Below are 13,466 nucleotides of genomic sequence, written 5' to 3'. Positions count from 1 at the left end.
ACATTAGGGAATTTTTTCCTGAGAATCCCCTGTGACACTTTGCGAACCACCAGGGGTACACAAACCCCATTTTGGGAACCGCTGCATTAGATCATCTAGTCTGGTGTCTTATATAACATGGTCCAGGGAACTTCATTTAATTACTCCTGTATTAAGCTCAAAAAGTTGTGTGGCTAAAGCATATGTGTTTTTGTTTTTGTTCTTTTCAGAAAGGCAAAGATTTGAAGACATTGAGACTCCACCTCTTCCCTTGGTCGTTTGTTGTAATGGTTAGTTGCCTTCACTGTTAAAAATGTGTGCCTCATTTCTAATCTGAATTTGTCTGGCTTAAGTTTCCAGCTATTGGTTCTTGTTATACCTTTCTCTACTTGATTAAAAAGCCTTTTAATACCTGATAGTTTCTCCCCATGAAAGTACTCAGACACTATGATCAAGTAACCACATAAATATTATGCATACAATTCCTCTAGCGTTGTAGTCCATCTCAACTCTAGTTCTGACTATTTCCCAGGGCACAAATACCACAGGCTGCTGGACAGACAGAAAAAAAAATGACTTCAATGGAACATTCTGATGTTCAGCACTGTGATGCTGTCTGATTGAGAATGACCTTTTGTATCATTGTTCTACAATTGTAACAAATCTTATACAAAGTGTGTCATGTAAGGTGTCAGTGAAAAAGTTAGTCTATCAAATATCATTATGCTGGCTAAATCCATGTATCATCTCTACATCTGAAGTTTGAATATTGGCTATATATCTGTATCTCAAATGATTTTGTTCCTGGGGTAACACCTAGAAGGTACTTTACATACAGTCTTCCTAGCCCATTGTGAATGGCCTGTTCACGATTGATGGGCCATTAAGAAGAATCAATTCTCCACAAAGCTCTTCTTGTAGCTGCATCAGCAAGAATATGGCCAATGACTGCCCCTCTGAGTCATTAAATCATGTAAGGACATGTGATATACTCACGTGATCCTGGACTCCATCTTAGCCCAATAACTTTCCACAAACAGAGATGGTAAATATCCAGGCACATGGCAGAGGATATAAAAGGCCCCTGAGAGCTCTCAATTTTGCCTCTTTCTTGCCCTGATTCTCTGATTCTGTGGTTTTACAACTAAAAGGGGTATTTTGAATATGAACTGAGGACCTTCCAATCTTTTGGAAGTTATCAGAGAGACTTTACAAGCCAGCACTCTGTTCCATCACTGCTACAAACCTGATATAAGGATTTTGCAATGGTTGTATGCATATGATCTATTAACCATTTATAACTCTCTTCTTGCATTTTACATTAACTCTTTAGATTTTAGTTACTAAAGGATTGGCAGTGCGATTACTGGGTAACATCTGGGTTATATATTGACCTGGTTAAGTGGCTGATCTCTTGGGATTAAAAGGACCTTATATTTAATTAAATTGGTTTTTAGTAACCACTCATAATAGAGTCCAGTGTCTGTTTGGAGGGATAGCTCAGTGGTTTGAGCATTGGCCTGCTAAACCCAGGGTTGTGAGTTCAATCCTTGAGGGGGTCCTTTGGGGATTGGTCCTGCTTTGAGCAGAGGGTTGGACTAGATGATCTCCTGAGGTCCCTTCCAACCCTAATAACCGATGATGATGACAAGGGTTGGGATGCCTTAGGAGACTGCACCTCTGACTTCTTGTTAACCAGTGTGGTGAGACAGAAGTTTACCTTTGTTACTGTCTTGGTATAGTCTAATGATAGAGTAACCACCAGTTTGTGGTGGGTCTGCCCTATTTCTCAGCAGTTTATCCTGAATCTGGTATTCTCAGCTGTGATCCACTGAGGCACAGGGAAAAGCACATCTCATAATTTGATCCCTGATTTATTCTTTCTGATGCTTACTAGGGGAAGGGTGAAAAAGGTAGACCACATTTTCCATTTTGGCAAATTGGTCAGATACAGTCAGTCAATAACAATTGTCATTGATCAGTGACACTCAGAGTAGATTATTTGAACCTATCAGTTATCATGATCAGCTTTTTGTTCTTATTTTGGAGAAGATAATTCATTTACAAAAATGTTGTTGTGCTGTGCAATTTGGGCTAGAGCAATGTGTATCTCAAATCCTAAACAAAATACATGCATGGTCATAGAAAGGGCATGTTGATCATGTATAATCCTAACAGAAGTCATCCTACATAAAAAGATGATAGAGAAAACATTTTGAGAATGGTTCTTCATCATATTATCTTAATATATTTGATTTGGTTTCCTGTCAATAAAGAACTCTATTTTGGAGGCGGATAAAGAAGTGTAACATAAAAAAGGCTGATAACTGCTCAGTGAACAGAAGTGTGTGTGTAAAACTTGACAATGAAAAAATGTAAAGAAGTACAAAGTAACTAATGACTGCAAATTTATTATGGAATAGTAGCCTCTAGTCAAATGAGTCACTTAAAACAATAGACACACAGTCCAACAGGATTTTTTTTCTTTGCATAAATCAAGTCTTCAAGATGTTAAGTCAACCCATGAGCTTCATATTCCATGGAATTCTGAAATAAATTAGCACATATTAGGACTATACTTTGTGTTGAGCTCTTAAATGATGTGCTGAAAAAAATCAGTTCTGTATGTCAGATCCATCTCAAAGCTAGAAATATAATGGCACAAAAGTTTAGCCCTTGCAAGTAGTGGATGAACCTCAAAAAGTCTGAATAACTATCCAGAGTCTAGGTCTTTCACCTACACTATAAATCTTTCCTCCCTACACACTTTTTTCCTTCATCACCAAGGACTACCGCCATCTAGGAGGCCTTCTTCTTGAAGGCTGGGGAGCATGTGTTTGTTTTACCGTCCATTAAGCTGACCCTTTAGAAGACACACTGCACAGTAGGTGAAAACTGACACCCTTAAAGGAGGTACAGCAGCAAGGCACACTTTAGTCCATACAATAACACTTAGGTGGGGTTTATTTGTTGTCATATACCTTCTGTTGGCCCTGGCATTGGGTGAATTTCACCCAAAGTGTTTAAATATGTTCTTACACTAACCACAGTTAGTGTCACTGTTCTAGGCATAGTCATTCCACATCTCTCCATTGATCAGGTAGTGTATTTGTGGCTTGTTTCTTCCTTAAATGGTTTAATATCAAAAGTATATTTTTTGTAGATTTTTTTTCTGTCATTCTAATCATCATCCTTTCTTATTACCAGTTGCAGTGGAAGCAGATAATTCACAAACAGGAAATAGTGATATTTTCTTTTGAAGGGTTGGGAGAGGATGGGGGAGGGAGAAAGAGCACATGGTTTCCTTTATAGACAAATATCTGTTTATTTTACCATTAAAACCTAATCATGACTTTAATAGAACAATCAAGATGTGAACACACTGAAGCTGAGCAAGCATGTGCTATTATTATAACCCATTGTCTTTCTTCACTCACCCACTCCTATTGTTTGTTTGTTATTTATCTAAAATTAGGTCTCAATCCTAATGTCAATGAGACTCCATATGAGTGCAAGGATCCATGTTAGTGGGTTCTGCTGTAGTATCAGGTGGCTTTGGATTATAAGCATTTCAGAACCAAGATCTTGTCTTTATATTTATCTCTGTGGAGCACCTTGCATGCTTTTGAGTGTTGTGTAAATAATAGTATTTCTAAGTTTGGAACAGGAAAAAGGTAGAAATGTTTTATGCTTTTATTACTACTTCTTTGACAGAGCATTAAAGTTATAACGAGCCCACTTTATAAAAAAAATTCAACTTCATTAGTTTGTCAACAGTGCACACATAAGACCCCCTAATCCTTCAAGTGGTTCTGTGCAGATAGACACCTGTCCCTGTGCAGAGCAGCTAGCAGTGAAGGGGCTTAGGCATGTAACAAATTATTTCTAAATAACACTTTCTCTGTCAAAGATTATTATTTGTTGAGTAAATAGAATGAAGCCTTTTAAAATCACCTTTCAGAGGCTACTCACCACCATCTTCGATAGTTCTTCCATTTCTAGGCTGAAAATGTAATTAAATAATCATATTGAGGTCAGACAAGTAAATGTAGCAAAAGATGACTCCCATAGTGCATTTAGGAAAATCATAAAATCTTATTCTAAATTTACCACACCTGGGTTATGGGTCCTGAGTGGAAATAGGGCTTATCTATGGGTTGGATGAATTCCCATGGTCTGTAACATCTTCAGTCAGCCTCTGGACCAACAGCTGAAGAATCTGATTAATCTTTTATGCAGCATTTTGGCCTCAATCAACAAGATATACAAGCATATGCCTAACTCTGATCATGTGACTCGTACCACTGACATTACTTGGAATACTTACCTGTTTAGATGCTAGGCACATTTGTAAGTATCCTGCTAAATCAGGGCCCGTTTATAGTCAGGGCCTCTTTTTAACTGATTTTTCTTGCTGTGTTGATAGAGGCATGTGAAAAACATTTTGCCCAGGTCAACATAGTGTGTCACTAGCTGAATTTGGGTTAGAACAGGATCAGCAAGATACTTTGGGCAAAGATCCAACAGTCTCAATAAGAAAAAAAAATTAACCACAGATGATTTTCATAATTTCCATTTTTTTTACTCTGTCATGCACTAAATGTATTAATCAGATCATTTGGTCAGTGCACTGCTAATGGTTATGTTTGTCTGCTGAATTTAGTGCCACTGCACTAGTTAGTCTAATAGGAAATAAACGTTTGGCCCACAACTCTATCTCTAGGTAGAACAGCTCAAGGGATAACATTTTAATGGTCACCCCTGTGCAACAGAAAGTTTTAACCCATTATTGCCCAGGATTTCAGAGTCTTATGGACCTTTTATTCTATCCACCGCACCACTTTGGCTCCCTAAGCTTTTCAAGCAATGACTTTAGACTGCATCATCTATAGAATACCAGACAACAATTTTTAGATGTAAACGGTTTTATATTGTTTTCTATGAATATATGAAATTGTATATGATTCAAAATTGTAAAAGAGAAAAGACAAATCTGATACCCTGAAAAGAAAAAAAGGCCGTCCCATGGTACCAGCACTATCCTGTAAAATAAAACACAAGCCATTAAAAATACATGTATTTTTAAACTATAGTATGGCTATACTGACAAGTCTCTGTGTCACTGTCAGAGCTGTTGTCATCAATAATTCAGGAGCCTCTTCAGTGGTATGCAAATAACTAGATACTGCTAGTCCCCAGTGTCCATTCACCTGAACTACTGATTAAACATTAATACTGAGAGGGAATTGTCAAGGACCATCCATTTTGTCTGATGTACTTATATTAAAATATCATAATTAAATATGAAGTTGCATGGGCTTTAGAAAATAGCTTGAAGGCTAACTTAGAAGTGATTGTTTATCTCTCAGAAGCAGCATGTGAACTAGTTCAGAACAACTGTGGTCTCTGATTTTTTTTAATCTAAATTAACTTAACGTACCTTCTTTGTAAACTCTGCAGCAGCAATTTGTGATTCCTGCAAGTTGATAGTGCATATCAGTTTTAACATATCCAGCTGTTCATGAGATTTTCATAATCCTCCAGTACAGGTTAAGTACATTGCTCCAATCCATTTATTTTATTTATTTTGGAAGTGAGAATTTTAAACACAAATCAGATAGTTATAGGAAATCTAGAAGCAAATCAAAATTTGCTGCCTTTATTTTAACTATTACTTTAACTGATTTCAGGGTAAATACATTCTTGTCACTGTAATTCAAATTAGACAGTCAAGCTCTTGAGAACAATGCAATGCCTGAACTGAAGGGAACATAAGGAACAGCATTCACCAGGTTTCAAAGTAATGATTTTTCTTTCCTTGTTGAAATGTTGTTGGTTCCCTGACTTTAAGATTTCCACTGATTTTTTTTTTAAATCCAATCTGGGTTGTTGCTACTAAACTCAGCTCATGCTGTACTTATTGTTCAGATGGTAGTTAGTTCATTATGGGACCAGTCTTGCACCACTGAAGTCAATGCAAGTTTTGCCATTGACTTCAGCGGCAGCAAGCTCAAGCCCTGTGTCAGTGAAGGCTCTGATTCTTCAATCTGATCTGCAAGGACAACTCCTTGTAGAGCCCCGCTGAGTTTGACTGGACCTTAAATGGAAAAAAAAAACATTTAGTAGCATCAGCGGAGATCAGTGACAGCAGCAACTGCTCCAGTGATTGGATTTAATGATCAGGGATATGTTTTAAAGATGAGTAAGTAAAATGGAAGACAAGAGCAAGGCTGTAAAAATAAAGGAGGAGAGGGGCCAGATAATGGAGAACAGACAGCAAGAGGAAGAAAAGGGGAGATGAGGTTGAAAAGGGAAGGGAAGGAATTTAAATTTAAAAAAGAAAAAAATAGAGAAGGAAAGAGGAGAGCTCGGGACAGAATATGAAGCAAGGGGATTTTCTTTTGTTAGATATTCACAGTTCAAACATTGAGACAATGATTTATAAAATAATTGAAATTAAATTTTAGTGCCATAAAATGCTATGGAAGAAACAAATGCATACTGGATCAAGGAATCTTTTCATTCTTCTCTCAGAGAGCTTTGAAGCAAGGCGCATTAAAGGATGCACAGGGGAAGACTACAACAAAGAGATATTGTGAACACTAGTTTTGTATTAAGATCCATTAGACACACAACATTCAAACATAGTCGCTGACTAAAAGTTTTTGATAGCCTGGAGCTTCAAAAATCAGACTTATTTATAATACAACTTAATTTATTTTAGTGCAGAATCGTTCCAAAACATGAGCTTCTTAACAAGCCTTTGTAATAATCATAGGTTGAATTTTTCAAAGGAGTCTAGTTGAGACAGTGACCTAAATTCAATGAGATTTGGGTGCTCCCTTTGGCTCCTTTGAAAACTTCAGCTGTAAATCTTACACAAAGACTGGAAGGAGAAACTAATCTCTCTCTACCCAGTTCTTTCGGGTGACTTTAAGAAACGTTACACATTTTGGGTGAAATACTGGGCATTTTGCCATTGACTTCAGTGGGGCAAAGATGTCATCCCTTGTGTTAAAATTTAATCTTAATGCCTTAATCAAACTCTAATCCATATGATACCACACAAATTCATAGGACCATGTAAGAGGAGGATCTATGCAATAAGAAAAGGCATTTTATGCTAAGGCTGAATTTAGCCAATAGTTTCCACGGTACTGGGGAAAGTTCAAGTGGGCCAGAGACAGAGAGATCCATGTCCTAATACATCTGTGAAGCTGGACAAATGTTCAGCGTTCACATGAATCCCTCCTTCTCCACACCTCACAGCTGGACCTAATTCTGGCTCTGAGCCATTCTTACAGCTTTGGATAAGGCCCCAAATAGACCACATTCTGGAAACATAGCCACAAACTGCTATGTGGCAAAGGTCAGTTACATCGCTTGGAAAGATGCAATATGAGTCATCTTCCAGGCCTGAAGAATGATCAGATAGGGTGAAATCTTGGATCCACTGAAGTCAACTGCAAAACTACCATTGACTGCAATGGGTCAGGATTCCACCCATAATTTCTAGCTGACTTTGGGAAACCCCTAATCAGCATTTTGTGTGTTTGTGGTTTAGCTAACATTGTATTAAATATATTTACTACACAGTCAAGGTCTAAAAGGTGTTTGTTTGGTTTTTATTTTGTTTTGCTTTTGTTTTGGAGCGGGGACTGTACATTAGAATACAATGTAAATATTGTAATGCTTTTTTATTCAAATTTTTAAAAACTGTACTCAGAATTAGAAGATAAAGAAACTGACAAAGTATAGGAAAGATAGAGATGCACCTTTTAAAAACACTTCCTGTAATTATTTTAAAGTCATTGCACATGATCTGAGTAAACATTGTCTGAAACGCCATAATCATGGTGCATTTTATCCTTTTCTGACTAAAGCCATTCAGATATAAACAGGATTTGAGGAGCTCTCTAGTTTTTGTGGGTAAATCTCTTTAATAACTAGCATTAACCAAAAAGGTGCACTAGGAAAAAATGACTTTGGAGGCTGATCCTGACATTGGCCTTAGTCAACACGACTCAGTATCTCATAGGCCTGAACTTCTATAGATGATTGAGCGAGGTACTTAAGCATGTGAGACACCCTCGTTGAAATCAATGAGTCTACTCACATGCTGAAAGTTAATCATATGCTTAAGTACATTGCTGAATCATAGACTTAGTAAGCATCTTGTCCACATATTTATGCTATGCAAAAGTGATGATTATGTTAAAATACTGACCCCAATTTTAAATGGATATGTTGGTTCTTGAATTCTGGAGTAGTGAAATAAAAACTGCATAAAAAGAGCAATTTTAGTATATAGTCGTATCAAATCTAAGAGTTGAAGTTATATGCATATATTACTAAGATGGAAAAATACTTACTCTTTTATATATGTTCTCGTTGTTTTCCTAGTAAAGATAATGATGATAGTCAAACTCTATTTGGTTGGACAAAAGGCTGGGAAAGTTTTCTTTAAGGAAAGAAAATTATTAGATCTTACCTCCTCTATCTGCATGCTATTAAAAATAGCATTACAAAGATCCATTACTTTATTGGAGATCTAAAAGAAAAATAATTTTTTAAACATACATTCATTTATGGTATGTTTTGTACTTGACTTTTGACATAAGAAGCCTGATTTTCATCTCACAACAATTTAAATCAGGAGTAATTCTACTGAAGCCAATGGCATTATTCCAGAGTAAATTTTTCTGCAGCTACCAGATAGAAAATATTGTGTAATTTTTATATCAGGAAAAAGTTGTTAATATATTAATTATGTCAGCATAATCATATGCTGCATTAAAAACAAATGCTTACAATTGAATTTCACTAAATGATAATATGGGAAAATAGGACATAAGCCAGAACCATTTACATCATTACAGCTGAGTATTCAACACCTTGGAGGAGATGGAAAAGGCATTTATATTTATCATTTCAGATACTAAATTTAATTGTTATGGGATAGCCAATGTGCCTGGAAGAGTAGAGTCAGTTCAATAAATTATAAAGTCAATTTACCTGGGGTTGATTAGACAGTTCTGTCCACTGACTGAAACACAGTGCCAGCTTAAAAATAAAGATTAGACATTAAGATTAGTTATACATTTAAACCCATATTTTAGCGTGAGAAAATGTAGCTTTAATAATATTCTATCAAGGCCTTCCCAGCTCGGATACTCCAAATGTGTGTATTTTGTTAAAATGGGCAGCAAAAGGTTGCTTTATAGACATACACTAACCGGGAGGTGATCAAGTAGACATTCCCCCATTTCGTGTTATTGTTAATTCATTGATTTATCAATTCAACCTCAACTGTAACCTAGATTTGATCATTGCATTGTCTTATATTTTCAATTAGCTTAGGGAAATAGTAAGTAAATTAGTCAGTAATGTATTTGTTTAGTGTCCTATTCGCTTGTTTATTCTCTTTGTAAAATCCATATAAGTGATACCAAACTTGTTTCTCTCTCAAAATTGCAGCATAGTCAATGACCTACAAAAGGTGGCAAGCCCCTAGACCCACTCCCGAATTAACCCCCTATTAGCCTTCCATTCTGCATGTTTATGTGCGTGTGATTAGAATGGGGAGCGAAGGGTTTTTAATAATGCATCCTTAGCCACTGGCTAACCGGAAAATGATCACGTGTATTCGGTTTCTCATTCCCTAATGGTAATTCACCTGTGTTTCAGTGACCCCTGCACTGTTATGAACATGCTTCCAGATTATGACTGCCATGTTATGAAAACGTTTCGTACCTCGCTTTTAGGAACGTCTGGAGCATCTATAGAACCGGCGACAGGCTGAGGAAACCCTATTGAGATAAAGCAGCCACAAATATAATTTCCACGAAAAGGGTGACTGTGCCCTTCATTTGAATGCTACCCCAGTACAAATTCAGGGCGCGGATTCTCCAAGACCACAGGAAAGCTATAATGGGTCCACAACCCGAGTACAAATGGAACCCAAGCCAGGTTAAAACACTAAGGCCGAGAGACGGCTTAGCAGGGGCGCTTGGCTTTGTTCTTTTAAAGAATATTTTTCAACAAAGAGAAAAAAAAAAGCATCCTTCCAATGTGAAACCCTAGAGCAAAAAATAACCCAACCCGCCCCCGCCTGGCGTGCATTACAGGGGCAGATCTAGATGTCGGGATGGGCAGCCCCCCAGGAGTGTACACGCACACGCTCCGAACTGCTCCCAGGACGTGCTGTGATGCCGAATCCCCCCTCCCCGTTCTCTGTGCCCACCACCGGGCACATCAGCGGGGTCTGTGCATGCCCCGGGCGCGCAGCCGAGAGCAGATGCAGCCCTTCAGCACCCTGGACAGAAGCGCCGGCGGAAGAGACAGTCCCCAGCCTTCTCTTCCAAAACTTTCTCTGCTCGCTTTAGCCTCTTGGCCACCCTTACCATTGACAGCTGGTATCAATGGGGGTAGCTCCGCTGAACGCGGCCGCACTCCAGTTGAGGCTCTGGTCCCAGGGCTATATTCATTCCCTCTTTGCCCACCAATCCCTCGGGGCTTATTGAAAATGTCCATTTCTCATGTTCAAGACACTTGTCCCGGTCACTTTTATAAGCACCTATTGTGCACCTGCTAAGAGTCCCCGGGTTCATCAAGTAAGGGGCATGTCACCCAGCCCCCTCCTGCCCTGCCCCCTTCAAATGAGCGCTGTCTAGTCTTAAAAACTGCAGCACCCCTCCGGTCTTTTGCCGCTGATGGTTTGGGAGGAAGGACACCAATAGCCATGTCCTTTGTTTAAACTATTTGCAGCCTTCAGCCCTGCACGTTCTGCTCCTTGGAAGAGCTTAATGTTAGAGAGCAGGTTCAAATTAGTTTGGAACAGCTGTTCTCCGAGTCTGAAGCGAGTCTAGCTTCTCCGAACTGCAAAGCAGAGCCAGGGGTGTGAGGGAGGGAGAGAGGAACTAGTTAAGCTTTCTGTATTAGTCCTGTTCTAGCAACTATTCTTTATCCACATAGATCGGGTACGTAGGAGGCAGTTATGGGGATAGATCGGGTCTTACCTGAGGAGAACTGTAGAGTACAGAAGCAGTAGAGAGCGAAGATCAAAGGGAAGGGGAAAGGATGCTGTTTCATTTTCAGCCACCGGTTCCTTCCAGCTGGGGACAGACTTTGGTTGTTCTGCCAGGACCTGAGCATTTCACATCAGACTTCAGACGGCAGGGAGAATGCTCAGCCTGTGGGCGGCTGGCCCAGACTAGAGAGGTGTATTTGTAACAAGTTGTATCCCATTGCAAGGGGAACCAATCAGCACTTTGCATGGGCCTGGTTTTCTCAGTCATAAGTGTCATGCTGTGCTTTTATTTATGCAGCAATATCTCTCAAATCAACGCTCTCTGCAACGCGACCTCAGCCATTAGTCAAGACTCCAAAAGAACAGAATGGAGAAGTTTAGAATCCTCATTGCCTCTCTCTGTATAAAAACAGCTTTACATGAAAACTGCTCTCACGCAAACAGGCTGTACTACCTACATTACTGCTGCATCACAAACATGTTCTCATCTTTACATGCAAACTGGTCTGTCTACTGCAGAATCAGAGTTCACTGAAAGTTTGCTAGTAAAAGTAAACTACAATCATTTTGCAGTTCTTTGATTGATTTTTTTCAACAAGACTTTGAAAATTTCATAAAAACTAGGCATGAAATAGCTATGGATGCAATTCTTAAATCTGGTGACTGTTCATTAGGAACCCTAGGAAGCCCAATGATTAGGAATGAATTTATTGAAACCATTTCAAATCCCTAGTTTATCAATAATATGGAAATATGAAACAAAAAGAAGCATTTCAAGTGAGAGTGGCCAAATCCCCTTAAAATAGAAGACTGTTGTACACTATGATTTAATAATCCCTAGGAAAATATTTCTACTCGTGACACCCTGGAAAATAAAGTCTACTTTTTCATTTAAAAGAATGGGAAATTTCATATAAGACAATTATTGTCTTATTTATCAGTTTTATTAAGTAGGCCATCACTTGAAATAAGAATTCCTTTCCATTACTCTGTCTAGCTGTAGGATAGCATTTCTAAATACCGTACATCATAGTATCTTCATGTGTTTTAGAAAATGCTGGGATCAGTTCAGAAGGGACATGTAATTCTTCATCCTATTCTGCTATAATCACTGAGTTCTACTTTGAAGTGTGCTGCCAGGGTTTATTCTGCTTTGGTTCTTTGGGGAAATGCTTTACATTGTCATCTGAAAATGACAAAGGTATATTCCTTCTGATCTCCTTTGAGAGTGTGTTGTAAAGCTTTGGGCCTACTGCTGTAATTATTTTTTTCTCCAGTTCCTTCCAATTTGCACATGGGCTGAATTATTTTTGATATGTTAGACGATTGTAGCTGCCGAGGTGGGTTGCAAAAGAAGAAGCATTTCTTGCGAGAGCAAATGTGCTTAATTGAGGGGGCAGCTGGTGTAGCTGCCCCATTCCTCAAAGCATTTCCCCTTTCCAGCCTTTCTGGGTTGTTTGAGCCAACTCTTCAACAGTCTCCAGTTTCCACCATGCAGGCGCCAATGTCCACCATATTTTGAGATGTTTGGGAGGCCACACTGTCTATGCAAGATATGAAAGGCATGAAGAGCAGTATGTCTTTGATACATAACTGGCATTGCAGCCCATATTGTCTCACTATATCCCTCAATGGTTACACATTGACATTCCACAGACCAGAACTGACACCAAGGAGGAGCAGCTGCTTTCTGTGAGAAAGGAATTAGATTAGCCAAAGTAGCATGATCCTGTTGGAACACACAGGCAGGGCAGCAGTACCTTGTGGTAAAAAACAGTGGTAGAATGAGCAGCCTCAACATAGTTGTTTCACCTCTGTCCATTGTGATGAGAGGTTATTGCACTTTTGCTACTCCACTGCTATTTTGGTACAGTTACCTGGCTTGAAGGAATCTGGGGATATCAGTGGAGGTCAAATGTTGTTGAAGTTGGTCTCCTATCATCATCTTTATCATCTTGACTAGAAATGGGAGATCCAAGACTGGATGGTACTGAATTAGGCTTTTGGCAGAGTGTTGATTTTTGTTCTATTTGGAGGACAAAAGACAAGATTGCTGCATGAGGGCGAGGGTTAGAATGTCTGTTTCTGATAGCACTGGGCCAACACATTCCTCAATGGCTTTGACCACCAGAAAGAGGCATGGGTCCAGGTCACAGGTGAGGGTAATGGCTTAATAATGAGAATGCCTAGCTTTTCAATAGTGCTGGTTCTCCAGGTATGTTACCAAGGATGTCAGTATCACTAATAGCACAGAGAAATGAAATGACTCTCCCAAAGTCACCCAACAGGCTAGATATAGTGCCAAGAATAGAACCCAGGTCTTCTGAGTCCTGGTTAAGCACCCTAGCTGCTAGGCTACACTTCTTTCAATGAGTCTAGCAGGAGGGACAGAGGGATAGGAGAGGGAGCAAGGGAGCTATAGACTGTGTAGGGAGGGATTGGCTCCAGGATGGGAAGT

General features: G+C 39.0%; 1 protein-coding gene across 2 annotated transcripts; it reads right to left on the bottom strand.

Moving 5' to 3' along the window:
- Nucleotides 1–2,480: 2,480 nt before the first annotated feature.
- Nucleotides 2,481–11,155, bottom strand: NMS (neuromedin S). Of its 2 annotated transcripts, XM_050922891.1 has the most exons (9): nucleotides 10,998–11,155; nucleotides 9,733–9,788; nucleotides 8,995–9,042; nucleotides 8,471–8,530; nucleotides 8,352–8,378; nucleotides 5,420–5,455; nucleotides 4,980–5,021; nucleotides 3,934–3,982; nucleotides 2,503–2,526 (listed from the first exon to the last, which is right to left on the bottom strand). In XM_050922891.1, the coding sequence occupies exons 1-8, from the start codon at nucleotides 11,131–11,133 to the stop codon at nucleotides 3,944–3,946; spliced, it is 444 nt and encodes a 147-aa protein (XP_050778848.1). In that variant the 5' UTR covers nucleotides 11,134–11,155; the 3' UTR covers nucleotides 2,503–2,526; nucleotides 3,934–3,943. The 2 variants fall into 2 exon arrangements, with proteins under 2 accessions (XP_050778856.1, XP_050778848.1); XM_050922899.1 differs by lacking the exons at nucleotides 4,980–5,021; nucleotides 5,420–5,455 and adding an exon at nucleotides 8,207–8,260 and having other exon boundaries at nucleotides 2,481–2,526.
- Nucleotides 11,156–13,466: the final 2,311 nt, after the last annotated feature.

The sequence above is a fragment of the Gopherus flavomarginatus genome, chromosome 1 (genome assembly GCF_025201925.1).
Source record: "Gopherus flavomarginatus isolate rGopFla2 chromosome 1, rGopFla2.mat.asm, whole genome shotgun sequence".
NCBI classification, from domain to species: Eukaryota; Metazoa; Chordata; order Testudines; family Testudinidae; genus Gopherus; species Gopherus flavomarginatus.
Note: the sequence above shows the minus strand (reverse complement) of the source record. Positions and strands in the feature narration are given on the sequence as shown.